Genomic DNA, 15,906 nt, shown 5'->3' on the forward strand with positions numbered 1-15,906 from the left:
CACTCTCCTGGCAGGTGTCACTCTGTCCAGGGTGGAGGGGAGGGAAAGGACAGGATGGTGATATTCAAGATGCCCAATGCCCAGAGGGGCAGCATGAGTGGGGCACATGGAGAAACCTTATTTCATAAACGTGATGGGTAGAGCAGGAACATGAAAAATGCCCACCTCATGTCCTTGGAAGAAAAACCCTTAGGCAAAACCCCTCTCCATTCTTCTTCAGGTTCGCAAACTAGCATTTTCTATAGCTCTGCAGGTTAGAATAATCTGCTAATCCTTCCCACACTTAAGAGAGTCTCTGTCCTCCCCAACATTGGTCCTGTGAGCTCCTCAGCCTAGAATTCTGGGAAGGCTATCATGGTTCTTATACCATCATTACAAGACAAGGCAAGAATCCTCCTCCCCCGAATGACAATGGGAATAGCCTCTCAATCTGAGATTTTCCAAATTCCTTTTTGAACTTATACATAGTTCTTAATACTCTCCCTTGGGTGTAGCCTATATTGTTATTTCTCACTTCCAAAAGAGATAGGATGACTTGATTTCTTTCAAATTAACCTTGAACTGGACAGAATATTAGGAGAGTCCAAAAACCAAATCCTCCTCTTAGATCCAATGTATTAGATGACTGAGAATATGCCCAAAGAATATCTTCAAAAAGAAAGCAGTCCCCAGTCTGACAGATTATTTACACTGGCTTATTTGTAGTTGCAAAGAATTGGAAATATCTGACACGTCCAACAATCTGGTAATGGCTGACCAACCTGAGACCATGACCAATAGGGCATACTATGGTGCCATGAATTAATGACAATTATGAGGAAAATAAATTGGGACTTATCTGAAATCACATATAGTGAAGACAGAATCAAAAGATCATATTATTTCAGCACTGGATGGGGCCTTGGTGGCTTGAAGATTCTCTTCCACAAACTATGGCCAAAAGGCTATAAAATTGTTCACACCCTTTGACTCTGTTACACCATTACCAGGTCTATACCCCAAAGAGATCAAAGAAAAAGGTAAAGGGCTCATATGGCCAAATATGTAGAGCAGCTGTTTCTGTGGTGGTAAAAAAACTGGAAATTGAGGAGATGCCCATCAAATGAGGAATGGCTGAAGAACTTACGGTACATGATTGTGATGGAATATTATTATGCTATAAGAAATCATTTCAGAAAACTTGGGAAAACCTGTATGAACTGATACAAAGTGAAGTGAGAAGAACCAGGAGAACAATTTATATAATCACAGCAATACTATAAAGATAACCATCAACTATGAAAGACACAGTAACTCGGATCAACGTGACCCCCCCACCCCCACACACAAGTCCAAAGGACTCATGATGAAACATGCTGCCCACCTCCAGATAGAGAACTGATGGACTCAGAGAGCAGCGCATTATATACAAAATACATACACACATATTTATATATATATATATATATATACATATGGACATGGCTAATGAAGGAATTTGTTTTGCTTGACTGTAACATTTGTAATGTGTTTTTTTCCTTGCTTTTTCAATGGGGGGAAGGGGATGTGGGAGGGAGAGAATTTGGAACTGAAAGCAAAACTGAATTTAAAAAACTTAAAAAAGAATCCTTTTCAACAACGTACCCAATAAGTAGCTTTTGCTTGAAGATTTCCGAGGAAGTCAAACCTGTTGTCTCAGCATATACATGGATATAAACGAGGCAAAACTGACATATAGGTATACATATAAACACCTAGATATATACATAAACTTACATGTGCATATCAGAGGCAGCCAAGGCACAGTGGCTAGAGAGCTGGCCTTGGAGCTAAGAAGATCTGGCTTTCAATCCTTCCTCTGACACATTCTAGATGTGTGACTCTGAACAAGTCATTAACTTGAACAACCCAGGAAACTGTTAGACTGTAATTCACAGAGGAAGGATTAATCAGTATGAGATTCTTCACCAGGAGGATGGAATCCCAGGACCAGACACATTCATATGAACTGACTGCAATATTTCCAGGGTCTGGAGCTTTGTCTTCCCTGATACAGATCATTATCTTTCTCTAACTCTTTAAGAGTTGCTGTGGCCAAAAACCACAGTCCCCCTGGGAATGACCACCTCCATGAACTGAACTAGGCCAGTCCTCAGGCAACTGTCATGTCATCCGCCACTGGACCAACATTGAAGTTAGTGCAGCTTGGCAGGGTCTGCCAGAGCATTCAATCCCTGAGGACAACCTTCAAGAAGCTAGGGCGGCTACCTTCATTCAATGATGAAGCATCTAGGGATTTTACTAGGAGGATATACTCGTGTGAATGACAAAAGTAATGGCAAAGGACACAGAAAGGAGGAGCTGAGAAGATGGTGTGGCTATTTCTATGTTCTAAAGCTTCTCCCTCCAAAGTTTAGTCCAAAATCTACATTGAACAAAAATAAAATTACAAAATACTTTTAAAAATATGAAGGGAAACTAAAATAATTGGAGGCCTATATATTGCTCATGGTTGTGCTATGACACCATCTAGGTTAATTTACACATTCAATTCTATACCAAACTACTAACCAGTTATTTTATAGAGCTACACAAAATAGTCATATAATTTAACTGGATGGCTACAAAGCCTAGAATCTCCAGGCAAACAGTAAAAAGAACAGGGATGAAAGGAACATAGCATCTGCATACTTCCAATGATCCTCTAAAGCAGCCGTCATCCAGATGAGGTGGTACTGGTTCCAAACAGAAAAGTAGGTACAAGGAACACAACAGATAAGCAGGAATCAGAAATGCTCAAAATTGATAGAAACTCAGGATCTAAATGACTTTTGAAAGGATACCTCATTGGACAAATAATACTGGGAAAACTGAAAAGCAGTTTAGCAAAAAAGAAAACCAACAGTTTAGGTCAGCATCTGACATCGCCTCTGGGAAGCCCCAAAGATGTTCGACTTTGGGGGCTCTTAAACCTGTTTTCTGTCATGGCCCCTTTGGCAGACAGGCAGGCAGGCTGGGAAATAGGAGGCATCCCTTCTCAGGATTTTTTTTAGGTGCATAAAATACATAGGATTGCAAAGGAAACAAATTACATTGAAACAAAGTTATGAAAATTCTAAAAAACCCCAAGTTCACAGACCTTAAATTTGAGAACCCCTGCTCTACTTAAATACAGCTAGAATAAGGGAAACAAGACTGGGAAAAACTCTTTGTATCAATTTCCTCTGATAAACATCTGATGGTCAAGATAAACATGGCAGCTAGGTGGTGCAGCAGGGGATAGAGCACTGGGCTTGGAGTCAGGAAGACTCATCTACCTAGGTTCAAATCTGGCCTCAGACACTTACTAGATGTGTGACCCTGGGCAAGTTATTTCACCCTGTTTACCTCAGTTTCCTCATCTGCAAAATGAGCCGGACAAGGAAATGGCAAACCACTCTAGTATCTCTGCCAAGAAAACCTCAAAAGGGGCCATGAAGAGTCACACACAACTGAAATGACTGAACAACATGCAAGGTATCTCCAAATCACTCATAGAAAGATGCAAATCCAAACAACTGAGGTTTCCACTCACATTTAGCAAACTGGCAAAGATGAGTATAGTCAAAATTCAAAGGGCTATGGGAAGACAGGCAAACTACATACTAATACGTGGTTGGTGTGGCTATGAATTGGTCTAAGCATTCTGGAATCATGGACTGAAAGATACCACTACTAGACTTCCAAGGAGGTCAAAGAAACAAAGCAAAATAGCACATACACCAAAATATTCATTTGCACATTTTGTGGTAGCAAAGAACTAGAACTTAAGTTGGTACCCAATGATTGCAGAATGGCTAAATCCCTTGTGGCATATTAATGTAATAGGATACCGATGTCTGGAAGATGAACATGAAGAATTCAGAGACTTATATGAGAGTAAAGTATGTACAAACAAGAAAGCGACATACATAACAACGTCATGAACCTGAACACTGTATAATTACAATGAGCAAGACTGTTGAACAACAACAAAAAACATTTTTAGGGCAGTTAGCTGGTATTGTAGGGGATAGAGTGCCAGGCCTAGAGTCAGGAAGACTCCTCTGCCGAGTTCAAAGCTGGCTTCAGATACTTACTAGCTGTGTGACCCTGGGTAAGTCATTTAACCTTATTTGCCTCAGTTTCCTCATCTGTCAAATGAACTGGAGAAGGAAATGGTAACCCACTCCAGTATCTTTGCCAAGAAAACCCCAAACGGGGTCAGGAAGAGTCAGACACAGCTGAAAGTGACTGAACAACAACAAAGTCCTCAAGGAGTTGAGAAAATGCACTTTTCCTTCTGTTGGAGAGCTGAGGGACTATGGATATAAAATGTTCACATTAACTGTCACGTTTGTTAGACTTTTTCCTTGTTTTTAATGAAGACATCATTGTGCATCTGCACATGTGCAATTGTGCATGTGTAGAGATATAGCCAGAAACGAATGGGAAGTAAAACAAAAGTTATCGATAAAAATATAGTTTTGTTATCGTTCATAAGAAATGACTTTAAGATACTACAACAAAATGGCCTCTATTCTAGCTCTAGCATTGAGTTTGGTGAACAAATCTGTGATTTTACCCTTTCAACCACTTTTATGCATCCATAGGCTTCCCATCACGCACTGCACCATCCCTCTCACCTTCCCGGCCTGTTTTTCCAAACTGAAGAATCACTAAGCCTTTTAGTTTGTCTTTAAATGAAAGCATCAGGGAACTATAATTTGCATGCAGACAAACAGTCAAGTCTCAGAAATGGGATATAAGAAGAATCTTACATACCAACCAAAGGGGAGATCCAGGGAGGGAGTCAGAGGCTTCATCAAATCATCCAAGTATGGGGATCCCATAACCAACCCCCAACCAAAGCAAAGCAAATTAGGCAGAATGACCCTCCCTCTCCCAGCTGCCCTTTGGGGCCAACTCCTCTTTATAGGCTCAAAGATTTTTAGAAGTGGAAGGGCCATTCTTTAGAGGTCATCGAATCTTATCCCCCTTCATCTTAGAGGAGAAAATAGGTCCAGAGTCAGGAGCTGAACTCTGATCCTCTGACTTCAACTTCAGCCCTCTATCTAGCATGCCACAAGGCTGCTTTAGATGGTCACTGTCACCTGATTTCACTTGGACAGCAGGGAGGAAAATCGCTTGGGGAATAAGTTCAGGGAATAGATGAGGGTTTGTTGAAGCCAGATCTAGGTGACCTTATTCAAGTACCTTGCTGGTATGGATGGAAGCTGAGACAAAAGTCATATCAACAAAATCTGGGTGCTTGGTGTTGATGTAGGCTAGTTCAATGGCCACGAGGTTGTGAACCTGCAAAGGAAGGTAATGAAGTCATCTTACCTGTCCTGTCTCACTCCTCCTCCTCTTCCCTGTTTCTATCTATTTGTCAGGCTGTAAAAATAGGCACAAGTCATTTCAAGTAGCTGGGGGTGGGGGGAAGTCATTGTCGAGTTGGTGAAGACTAGACTCCCCTACGAGTCCTCTCTTCATCAGTCTCTCATCACCTTATTCTGGGGTTTGAAAATAATTCCCTGTCCATGTCATATCTGGCCTCCTTCTAAGGCTGCTTTGGGTCTATGTCCATAGATTTAGCCAGTATGAGTGCAGTCTCCTGGGTATTCCTTCAGTTGATTACTTGCTGGGTGCAGTGTATTTGCCAGGATTAGTGGGACTTACACTGGAAATAGTCTTGGGCAGAGGCTCAGGTGGGTTTTTTCCTTTAGTTCCCAGCTCCACCTTTATACAAGATCCTGCCTTTCTCTATTCCTTCTTTCTCCCTTCCCATTTCATCCTCTAATCACCCCTGCCAACGACTTGCTCAGGGCATTGGCAGGTCGTGCAGGTTGGATGTTTTCCACTCAGTGTGTCCTCTGGACCCGGTCAAAGTGGGTTCCATTTCCCCCTCATGGCAGTTGTGTCCCAGAGCGTGCCTTGGTCATTACCATTTCATTGGTTATTGGTAATCTCTTCCTCAGGACACTGGTTACTACCTCCACGATGGCCTCATGTAGCTTGGGAAAGCGCAGCAGCTCCTGAGAAGGGTAGAGCTCATCAGTCTTGGGCTCTGGTAGGAAGGCTGCCTCTGCCCTCCATGCCCCACCTTCCCTGAGCACAGTCAAGACACCTGGCTCCTTGTCTTGGCTCTTCCCCTTACTGGCTGGTGGACCTTGGAGAAGGCATGCACATGCATGGGTGTGCACAAGTGTGTGCATGTGTATGCAAGCAGGTGCCCAGACCCTTCTCCCCCCACCTGGGTATTGTAAGTAGAACAGAGCTGGATGATCCTCTGAAGCTCCTCATGCACCAGCTCCACACAGCGAAGGCTTGGCTCCTCCAGTCTCTTAATCTGCCTCTTTACTAGCAGCTCAAAGGAGACCTCTGGGATGAAGAGTGCTGGGCGAGGCCCCTGGTTAAGGAGGGAAGCACAGGGAATCCCAGCTCGTGAGGTCCCCGGGTAGAGAGGGAAGCATGAGGAGCCCCAGCTCGCGAGCGCCCAGGGTAGAGAGGGAAGCATGAGGAGCCCCAGCTTGTGAGGGCCCAGGGTAGAGAGGGAAGCATGGGGAGCCCCAGCTCAGCCCTCCCACAGGAGTGACTCCAGCTGAACCCAGCCCGCTAGTGGGGGCTCTCTAGGCCCATTCTCTGTCAGAGAAGGTGGAGTGGGAGGGCAGAAGAGTAGGGTCCTAGGGGCGGGCAGGGAATTGGGGCTTTGGCATCTCTTTCAGCTTGTCTCCAGCATATTTAAATGCTTATGGGAGTCAGACAGAACCAGACAAGGAGTGCAACTTGGTTCCTCCTCTTTCTGGCTCACCCTATTGGCAATATGAGGGTAAGGCAAGACTTACCTCTAATTCTTTCACCTGATCTCAAACTGTCCACTCTGAGTCATTCCCTTCTTCTCCCCTACCTTCTAATAAGGTATAGCTTGGAAGGCCAAAGCTCCAAATGAAGGTCATTCAATCACTACTACCTCTTGTCTTACAGGGGTCATCCACTTCTCCCACTCCATCTAAACTTAACTGTCAAGACTGCTGCCTCCCTTACTGTGCCCCCCCCCATGATAAATGCTTTGCAAACCTCCTACTATTGTATAAATGTGAACTACTTCTATTATCCTACAGAGTTTAGGTTACAGTGATTGCCATGACACAAAGATGATGAATCGAATTTGTAACTTCTCTCAGTGAGCCAAGGCAACTCCAGAGGCTCCACACAGATTCCCTGAGTTGGCCTTGGCTTGGCTCACTGGAGCATTCCTCTTTTGGAACTCCTTTTGAGCCATGTTAAAGGGCCCCAAGAAGAAACGAGTGTCATTCCTTTCTGGTGTCCTGGACAATAGACTTGGTTTCCTTCTCTGTCTGTTTACCCCCAGGGCCTAGCACAGTGACTGGTTGGCTTGGAGTTAATAAATGGTGGATGGTTCACACCAAATGATTCATAGCACTAGAGGGTTTCTAATGCCCAGACTGACACTCCCCTCCTCCCTGTTTCCAAGAATTCAATCTCTCCTCCCTCTCCCCCCAAAGCCCAAGGTCTGCCCCAATAAAAGCCGTTCAAAAGAAGACTGCTTGACTGCAAGCAGTCAAGGCTCTTCTCAAAGAAGAGTCCCCAGAGAGGGTCTGATCAGAGCAACATGGCTGCCGCAGAGGAGCAAGTGGACTTGGGTTCAAATCCCTGCTCAGCCACTTTTACCAGCTACATAACTTGGGCAAATCTCTTCACAACACTATGCTTGGATTTCTTTGGCTGACCACACACTTTGATTAAACAGCTATTTTCCCCCAAAAGTGAGACAGATAAATAGAAGCAGGGCCAACTATAGGCACCAAGCTAGGGGAGAATGGATGAAAATGGGGAAAGTGGCTGTGAAGGAGGGATCTGCTACCGTGGCATTTCGGATGGCAGTCAAGATGTCCAACATGGTTAGTCCAGCCAGAGGATCAATGGATTCCAGAGTTCGGCCAAAGGTCTCGTGAAAGATGTAGCACATGCGAGCACCACCACAGCTGGCGGGGGGGGGGGGGGAGGCCAGAGGTTAGGCATCAGGGAGGTGCTTCACTCATGGACATTCCCAACCCCTAGATATCCCCTATCACCCTTGCCTCAGACCAAAGTCAGACACAGAAATAGAGAAATAGTAAAAAGCACCAGACAAGGGATTGGCTGTCAAGATTCTAGGTCTTATTTCTACTTATAATTCACTGTGAAATCTCAGGCAAGTTGTTTGCTCTGCCTGAGCCTTAGTGTGCTGGCCTAGATGCTCCTTAAGGAGCTTTTCCAGCTCCTAACATTTGCTGGATTCCATAAGGCATCAGGAAAGCAGCTAGGTGGTGCTACAGTGAATAGAGCACTGTGCCTGGAGTCAGGAAGACCCAAGTTCAAACCTGGCCTCAGACACTTACTAGCTGTGTGACCCTGGGAAAGTCTTTTTGCCCTGTTTGCTTAATCCCCTGGAGAAGGAAATGTCCAACCACTCCAGTATCTTTGCCAAGAAAACCCCATGGACAGCACTGGTGTGCTATGGTCCATGGGGTCACAAAGACATGAGGAGAGAAAACCTTGTGTCTAAACTTTCCCTGGCTTCCTTCAAGACTCCACTCACATCCTACCTCTTGAGAAGGCCTTTCTCAGTCTCCCTACCTGCTAATGCCTTCCTTTTCAGTTTGCCTTCCATCTAATCTATATATACTTTGTACATACCTAATTATTTCTAGATTTCTCCTTCCCCTCCCCAATCAGAACAGGAGCTCTTTGAGGGCAGGAACTGGTTTTTTTTTGTCTTTTTCATTTGTTTGTTTACTGAGCATTTAGCACAATGTCTAGCATATAGTAAATACTTAATAAAATCCTTGTTGACCTACTAACTGCTGTTTGGGCTTTTTGGAGAATGCCAATGAGCATTCTAGACCTTGTATATAAGAGTGACCCAGGCAACTTTTTAAGACTAGACATTGCTAGAAGGTGCCAACCTGCATTGGGGGAGAGTGGTCTGACAGACTAAAACCAAACCGAAACTCCCCCAACAACCCTTCTCCCCCACTATGAAGTATCTGTTGTTTAGTCATTTCACATATCCAACTCTTCATGACCCCATTTGGGGTTTTCTATGAAGTATGGAGGAAACAGTTTGCTGGATAGATGATTATTGTTTTACTTCATCCAGGGTTATTGCCCAACTTCCAAATAACTGGCCCTAAGCTCTCTGGGCCTTATCTAAATTCCAGGATGTTGGGCCTAAGAAGTTGCCAGTCTCAATAACCCTTCTCTATTTTTATCTTTTGCTCCCTCCCTCCCTCCAACTCCCCAACCTCCCAACCCTTCCCTGAGCTCACAGCTCTGAGGTCTCAATGTTCTTTGCTGTGCCTTCAATGATGTTGCAGTATTCAGTGGCAAATTTGGTGATGATCTGCAGCAGAATGGCATTCTGGTCTTTAACAGGCTGCCCATAGCTCTGTAGCACTGACTGGCATTGGTCTGTCAGCACACTCACACGCGTCTTCAGCTTAGGCAGGCAATCTTGGATGTGGTGCATCAGAAGCCTGAGGGAGACAGCATAGAGATCAACCCCAGGTGACTCCCAGGCACTCTTCAGCTCTATCACCAACATGCCCCAACCAGCCCTAGCGGCACCTGTTGAGTGTCTTAGTAAGAAAGCGGGTGCCATTCCGGTTGGCCACAGCTGGGTATTTCTTCTGCAGGAAGCTCTGCTCATCCTGTAGGGAATCACTGATGTTCTTGTGTGTGTTGATGTCAAGCTGGCTCCTGTGGAGAGGGTCAAGGTTCAGACTCATGCCCTGCTCCCTAGACCAGAAATTCAAGGACAATTCAACATTAGGAAACAATGTATGTAATCATATAAACAAAAAACCACATGGTCATACCAAAAGCACTCATTTATGTTAAAAACCTTAAAAGCATTAGCTTGCAAGGGTCTTTTTTGTAAAACAATAAAATATCCCAAACCCAAAGCTAGCATTGTTTGCAAATGGAGATTTATTAGAAGTCTTTAAAATAAAGGCAAGGGTAAAGCAAGCATGGACCCTTCTCCCTACTATTCTTGATATCATCCTAGAAATGCCAGTAACAGCAATAAGACCAGGGAAAGAAAATAAAGCCATGAACATCAGCAGAAAGGAAGCAAGATGACTTCTACTTGTAGATGATATCATCATCTACTTGGAAAATCCGAGATTTGATTCAGGAAAGACAGACTGTTCAGACTACCTGTAGGGGCAGCTAGGTGGTGCAGTGAGTAGAGCACCGGCCCTGGAGTCAGGAGTACCTGAGTTCAAATCCTGCCTCAGACACTTGACACATTTACTAGCTGTGTGACCTTGGGCAAGTCACTTAACCCCAATTATCCAGCCTCCCCCCCCACCGCCCTGCAAAATAAATAAATAAATAAATAGATAAAATAAAGACCACCTGTCTCTGTCTCTGGCAGTGTGACTGCCTAGAGACTCTTAGGGAGAGTGAACCCTCAGTTCAACTCAAAAAAGATTTGTTAAGCACTCAGTGTGTACGGTACATCACCTGAGGGGGAGATGTACAAAGTTTAGATAAGACATATTCCCAACCATCATGGAGCTTATGATCTAGTAGGTGGGTGACACATTAGTGAATATTTTTTTCTAATACAATTTTATTGATGTAGGCAACTTAATGTCTATAGATTGCAAGTCATTCATCCCTTCTTATCTCATTAAACTTGCAAATATCCTCCTATAAAATCCTCAGGAGGTCTAAACAATTTTCTGGGAACTTTCCAGAAGGAAAGGAAGGAACTCTGTGTCTCAATTTCCTTATCTGTAAAATGAGGGAGTCAGACCCCATCACTTCTTTTTTTAATATTCAATTTATTTATTTTAGTTTCCAACATTCACTTCGATAAGTTTTAAATTTTCTCCCCCTCCCTCCCCAAGACAGCCTGCAATCTGATATGTACTCTACACACATACATTGCTATTAACACATTTTCACATTAGTTATGTTGCATAGAAGAATTATAACGAATGGGAGAAACCATGAGAAACAAAATAAAAACAAAACAAAACAAAAGAGAAAAGAGTCTGCTTCCCTCTGCATTCTGGCTCCATAGTTCTTTCTCTAGATGTGGATGGCATTTTCCATCAGGAGCCCTTTGGAACTGTTGTAGGTCCTTGCATTGCTGAGAAGGGCTAAGTCTATCAAAATCAGTCCTCTCACAGTGTGGCTGTTACTGTGTACAATGTTCTCTTGGTTCTGCTCACTTCACTCAGCATCAGTTCATGTAAGTCTTTCCAGGTTTTCCCAAAGTCTGCCTGCTCATCACAATAGTATTCCATTATATTCATATACCACAACTTGTTCAGCCTTTCCCCAATTGATGGGCATCCCCTGAATTTCTGGTTCTTGGCTACCACAAAAAGAACTGCTACAAATATTTTTGTCCATGTGGGTCCTTTTCCCATTTTTATGATCTCTGGGATATAGCCCTAGAAGTGCTATTGCTGGGTCAAAGGGTATGCACATTTTATAGCCCTTTGGGCATGGTTCCAAATTGCTCTCCAGAATGGTTGGATCAGCTCACAGCTCCACCAACAATGAATTAGTGTTCCAACTTTCCCACATCTTCTCCAGCATTTATCACTTCCCGTTTTGTCATGTTAGCCAATCTGGTAGGTGTGATGTGTAGACTCCATCACTTCTAAGGTTCCTTCAAGATCAAAATTGATGATCCCATGACATTTACACTGGTCCCAGTATAGCACCATGGCTATGCATTGGTTATCTTCTATGTTCAAGCTATAGGACTGACTTTTTCTGATCATACACCTTGTAGGGGATAACTTTAATGCCACTTCATGTAGATAAATGATTTATGGTTTGCAATATTCTACAATCTATTTGCAGCTGCTCTGCATTTTCTACCCTTTGGAAGACCTGCAGCCATATAGTATCACCAGAACAATACTGGTAGCGGGTGAATACTATGGAACAAAGTAAGCAGAACCAAGCCAACAGTCTATACAACAACTGAAATTAAGTGAAGGGGAGCACCATGGAAAGGCATAAGAACTCTAACTGATGCAATAATCAGCAATGATTCAAAAGCACTGGCATTAAAACATGCTAGAGAAGTGATGGGCTATAGGTGTGCAATGAGACACATGTGGCCAGCAACAGCTAAAATACTGGCTTGATTTGGCTTCTTTGTTATAAGGGAGGAGGAGTAATTATATATCAAATTATGGTATACCAAAAAAGCAACAAGAAAATATCTTGTCTTATTTTTTTAAATGACTCCAATGTCAAAAAAGATGGGATTTTGTTTCAAGGAGAAGCAACTTGGCAGAGGAGGGAATGAGAAATCACCCACCATACTGGACTATTCCCAAATGTCATCCTGCCATCTCTTCTCTTCCTGGTCAATTCAGGACTCAGCTCAATGCCCATCTACAGGGTCTTTCCAAGGTATACATCCACTGATGGACTAATTCCATGGACCACAGATCATAGTTTAAACAGTAGGCATTTTTCATCCACTTAACTGTGGGGAACGTATCAAGTCAAATTTGTGAATTATCATGGAATTCATTTAGACTCAGTAATATTCCAGAACTTGATTCCACCAGCAAACAGGACTAAGTGGAGGCCTCATCACATATAAAGTATCTCATTTTCATCTGGACTCTACATTGGACATCAAATGCCTGGGGCAAGTATCAAACTCTGACCTGTGCTTAAAGCACACCCAGCTTCTGTTACTTCTCTGTAGTCATTTGGACCTCTGATGTTATGCCACCGAAGGGTTGAACCCTTCAAGTGGCTCCTTAGTGTCTACAGAATCAAAGTCCTCAGGCTGAATTGAAGGCCCTCTAGCTCCAATGCCCCTTTCCAAAACTACTTCATTCTCTTCCCCTTCATGTCCTTTATATCCAAAGTAAACTTAGAGGCTGTTTCCCAAGCTCATCTGGAACTCTCCCATCTCCATGTATTTGCACATCACTAACTCCCATGCCTGGAAAGGACATGTTCCCTCTACTATTCCCTCTACTTCCTGAGAGGCCAGCTCAGATGCCACCTTCTCAAAGCACTTTGTCTGGAGCTACCCTTTGCCCTGATCAAATTTTACCTTTTAGTATACTTACGTACGTGTATCACTTCCCCACCTCCAATTAGATTGTGAGCTTGAAAGCGAGAGTGTGTTGTTTGTCATCTAGTTGTTGGCTCTAGTTGAAATATAATAATCATTTCAGCTATGGAAGAGCCAGAGAAGCAGCATGGCCCAGTGCAGGGACAGATGACCTCCTCAGGTCTCTCACACACGTCCAGGCTGTGTGCTTCTGGTCACGACGTGTGATCTCTCAGTGCTCTAGGCAACTCTTGGAGACTACAAGCCAGAGAGAAGGTGCCAATCGACACTGGTAGAGGCTGAAGTTCACTATATTTAAGGCCCAACAAACACAATTTTTATGTGCTAGCCTTCAGTGAAAACAGCATGCTCAGGAAAATGTGACAGTACTCATACTACATATCCTATAGCATTATTGTGAAGGAAGAACTCTGTGAATTGTAAAGATTGCCATTCTATTTTAAAAATCCTGGAATTCCCAAAAGGGTAACTGTCTTTTGGCAACTGTGCTTTGCTAAGTGAACCTCTCAGGTAGGCCAGAAGAGCCCCCAGACCTCCATCCCATTGACTTGCATTTGTTAGAGCCAAAAAATGCTGCTTAGGGTAAGCAAGAGGAAGGGTAGTGCTTAATGTCCTGCTTGCTCTTAATAATCAGTCAGTTCTATCTCTGTTTCCCTTTCTCATTGACTCATAGATAATGTAGCTATACACATGGGAGACCCACTGGTGGTGGAGAGTCTTTTGGGCTACACTTTCCTCCATTAAACCAAAAGCTCTTAGACAGTCAACAAGAAGTTGTCTCTTCATCATCTGCATTCTTCCATTGTGTTTGACCACCCCCTTCTGGATATTCTCTCCCCTCTCTGGGTTTTGGTGATAACTACCCTATCCTACTTCAGTCTCCCTCTCTGGCTCATCATCTTTATCACATCCCCAATAACTATTTCCCCAAAGACTCTTACTCAGTGATCTCATCCTCTCCCATATGTTTAACTATCACCTCTATGGAGATGTCTTCCAAATCGATATATCCAGCCTCAGTCCCCTCAACTTCATTGCCTAGAAAATATTTCAAGCTGATGTCCCAGAGACATCTCAAACTTAGCAAGTCCACAAGAGAATTCACTCTTTCCCCTCAACCTTACCCTCTTTGAAACTCCCTTGTTTCATTCTTCCAGTCTCCCAAGTTCAGAACTTTGGCATTGTCCTTGGCCCCTCACTCCACAGATCCAATCATATCTCTCACATGGACCCTTTCTTTTTCCTTACACAGCTACCACCCTGGCTCAGGCCCTTATCTCTCACTTAGATTATTGCAATTGCCTCCTAATAGGTCTCCTTGGCTCAAGTCTCTCCCCAGCTGCCAAAGTGATTTTCCTTAAATGCAAATTTGACCACGTCACTCCTCTAGACTCAATCAACACCAGTGTCTTCCTATTGCCTTTAGGATAAAATATAAACTCCTGTCTAGCTTTTAAAACCCTTTACAACCTGGTTCCAACTATCTTTCAGGGCTCAATGTACATTATATCCCTTCCTACTCTCTGATCCAACCAAAATGGCCTTCTCTCTGTTCTCTCTGGCCTATGTGCCTTTGCATGTCTGGAGTGCTTTTCCTCATCTCCATCTCTTAGGACTTCTTACTTCCTTTAAACCTCAGCTCAAGCACCATCTTCTATATGGAGCCTTTCTGGATTCTTCCAATGGCTTCCATTCCCCCGCCTCCCACCCCTACCCCAAAATGCCTCGTATTTAACTATTTTGTATTTATTCTTTTTATGTTTATTTTGTACGCACGTATTTATATACTTGCTGTCTTCCTGGTTAGAATGTAAGCCCCTTAGGAGTAGGGATTATTTCTTTGTTTTTGCAACTCCAGCACTCACAAGGGAGATTTCTGATGATTGTTGAATGGGGTAGAGCCAAGATGGCAGAATAGAGGGAGCATTCCAGCTGTACTCTCCCAACATTCCCCTCTAAACAAATTTAAAATAATGCATCAAGTAGAATTCTTTTTTTCTTCTTTTTTGGTTTTGTTTCTTCTTTCTCATGATTCATTCCATTGGTTATAATTCTTCTTTGCAACTTGACTATGGTGTAAATAAGTTTAATGTGAAGGTAGAATAATGTAGAACCTATATTGGATTACATGCCATCTTGCGGGGTAGAAGGGAGGAGAGGGAGGGAGTTGGAACTCAAAAAACTTGTGGAACTGAGTGTTGTAAACCAAAAATAAAAAATAAATTAAAAAAAACCATCAAATAGAATTCTAAAGTGACATAACCAACAAAAAGTCAGTGAGGCATTTTTCAAGCCTAGGGCAATACATGAAGAGAGAAAGAGAGGTCTACATTGGGGTGGGGGCTGGCAGAAAGGGTAGCCTAGCAGCAATGCCAGCAGAACTAGGAGCTCTCACTGCCCAGAGATGGTAAGGGGATCAAACACCTGGTCAGGAAGAGATTCCAGGGCACCCCTGTGCTGGCAATGGGTGCAGGACTAGGTGCCATTTGGCAACTCCATGGCCAATTATGCAGCTTCAGGCCACAGTTCCAGGGTAGAGAAGAGTGCTGCCTGGGTATGAGTCACAGGTCCAGGGAGGAGAGAAGTTGTGGTCACAAGAGAGCAGGGGCCCCACCTGGGTAAGGACCAGAGCACAGATGGGGGGAGCAGTGACTAGACCTCTCCTTGGATCATACTAACTTGGAAGCATCAAAACCTTACAAGCCTCTACAGCCAGCTGTGAAAACAGCAGGACATAAGAGCCTGAAGCTTGCTTGGGATATAAGCTCCTC

General features: G+C 43.6%; 1 protein-coding gene across 1 annotated transcript in view; it reads right to left on the minus strand.

Moving 5' to 3' along the window:
• LOC118833147 (dynamin-1-like protein) overlaps positions 1 to 15,906 on the minus strand; it is a 40,935-nt gene that overhangs the window by 6,251 nt on the left and 18,778 nt on the right. Inside the window, exons 8-13 of the mRNA XM_036740550.1 lie at positions 9,631 to 9,762; positions 9,333 to 9,539; positions 7,886 to 8,006; positions 6,254 to 6,409; positions 5,946 to 6,035; positions 5,215 to 5,313 (exon numbers count right to left, since the gene is read on the minus strand). Of these exons, the coding sequence (XP_036596445.1) occupies positions 5,215 to 5,313; positions 5,946 to 6,035; positions 6,254 to 6,409; positions 7,886 to 8,006; positions 9,333 to 9,539; positions 9,631 to 9,762 (805 nt within the window). The remainder of the gene's footprint in view (positions 1 to 5,214; positions 5,314 to 5,945; positions 6,036 to 6,253; positions 6,410 to 7,885; positions 8,007 to 9,332; positions 9,540 to 9,630; positions 9,763 to 15,906) is intronic.

Source organism: Trichosurus vulpecula (assembly GCF_011100635.1).
Source record: "Trichosurus vulpecula isolate mTriVul1 chromosome X unlocalized genomic scaffold, mTriVul1.pri SUPER_X_unloc_2, whole genome shotgun sequence".
Taxonomy (NCBI): Eukaryota; Metazoa; Chordata; class Mammalia; order Diprotodontia; family Phalangeridae; genus Trichosurus; species Trichosurus vulpecula.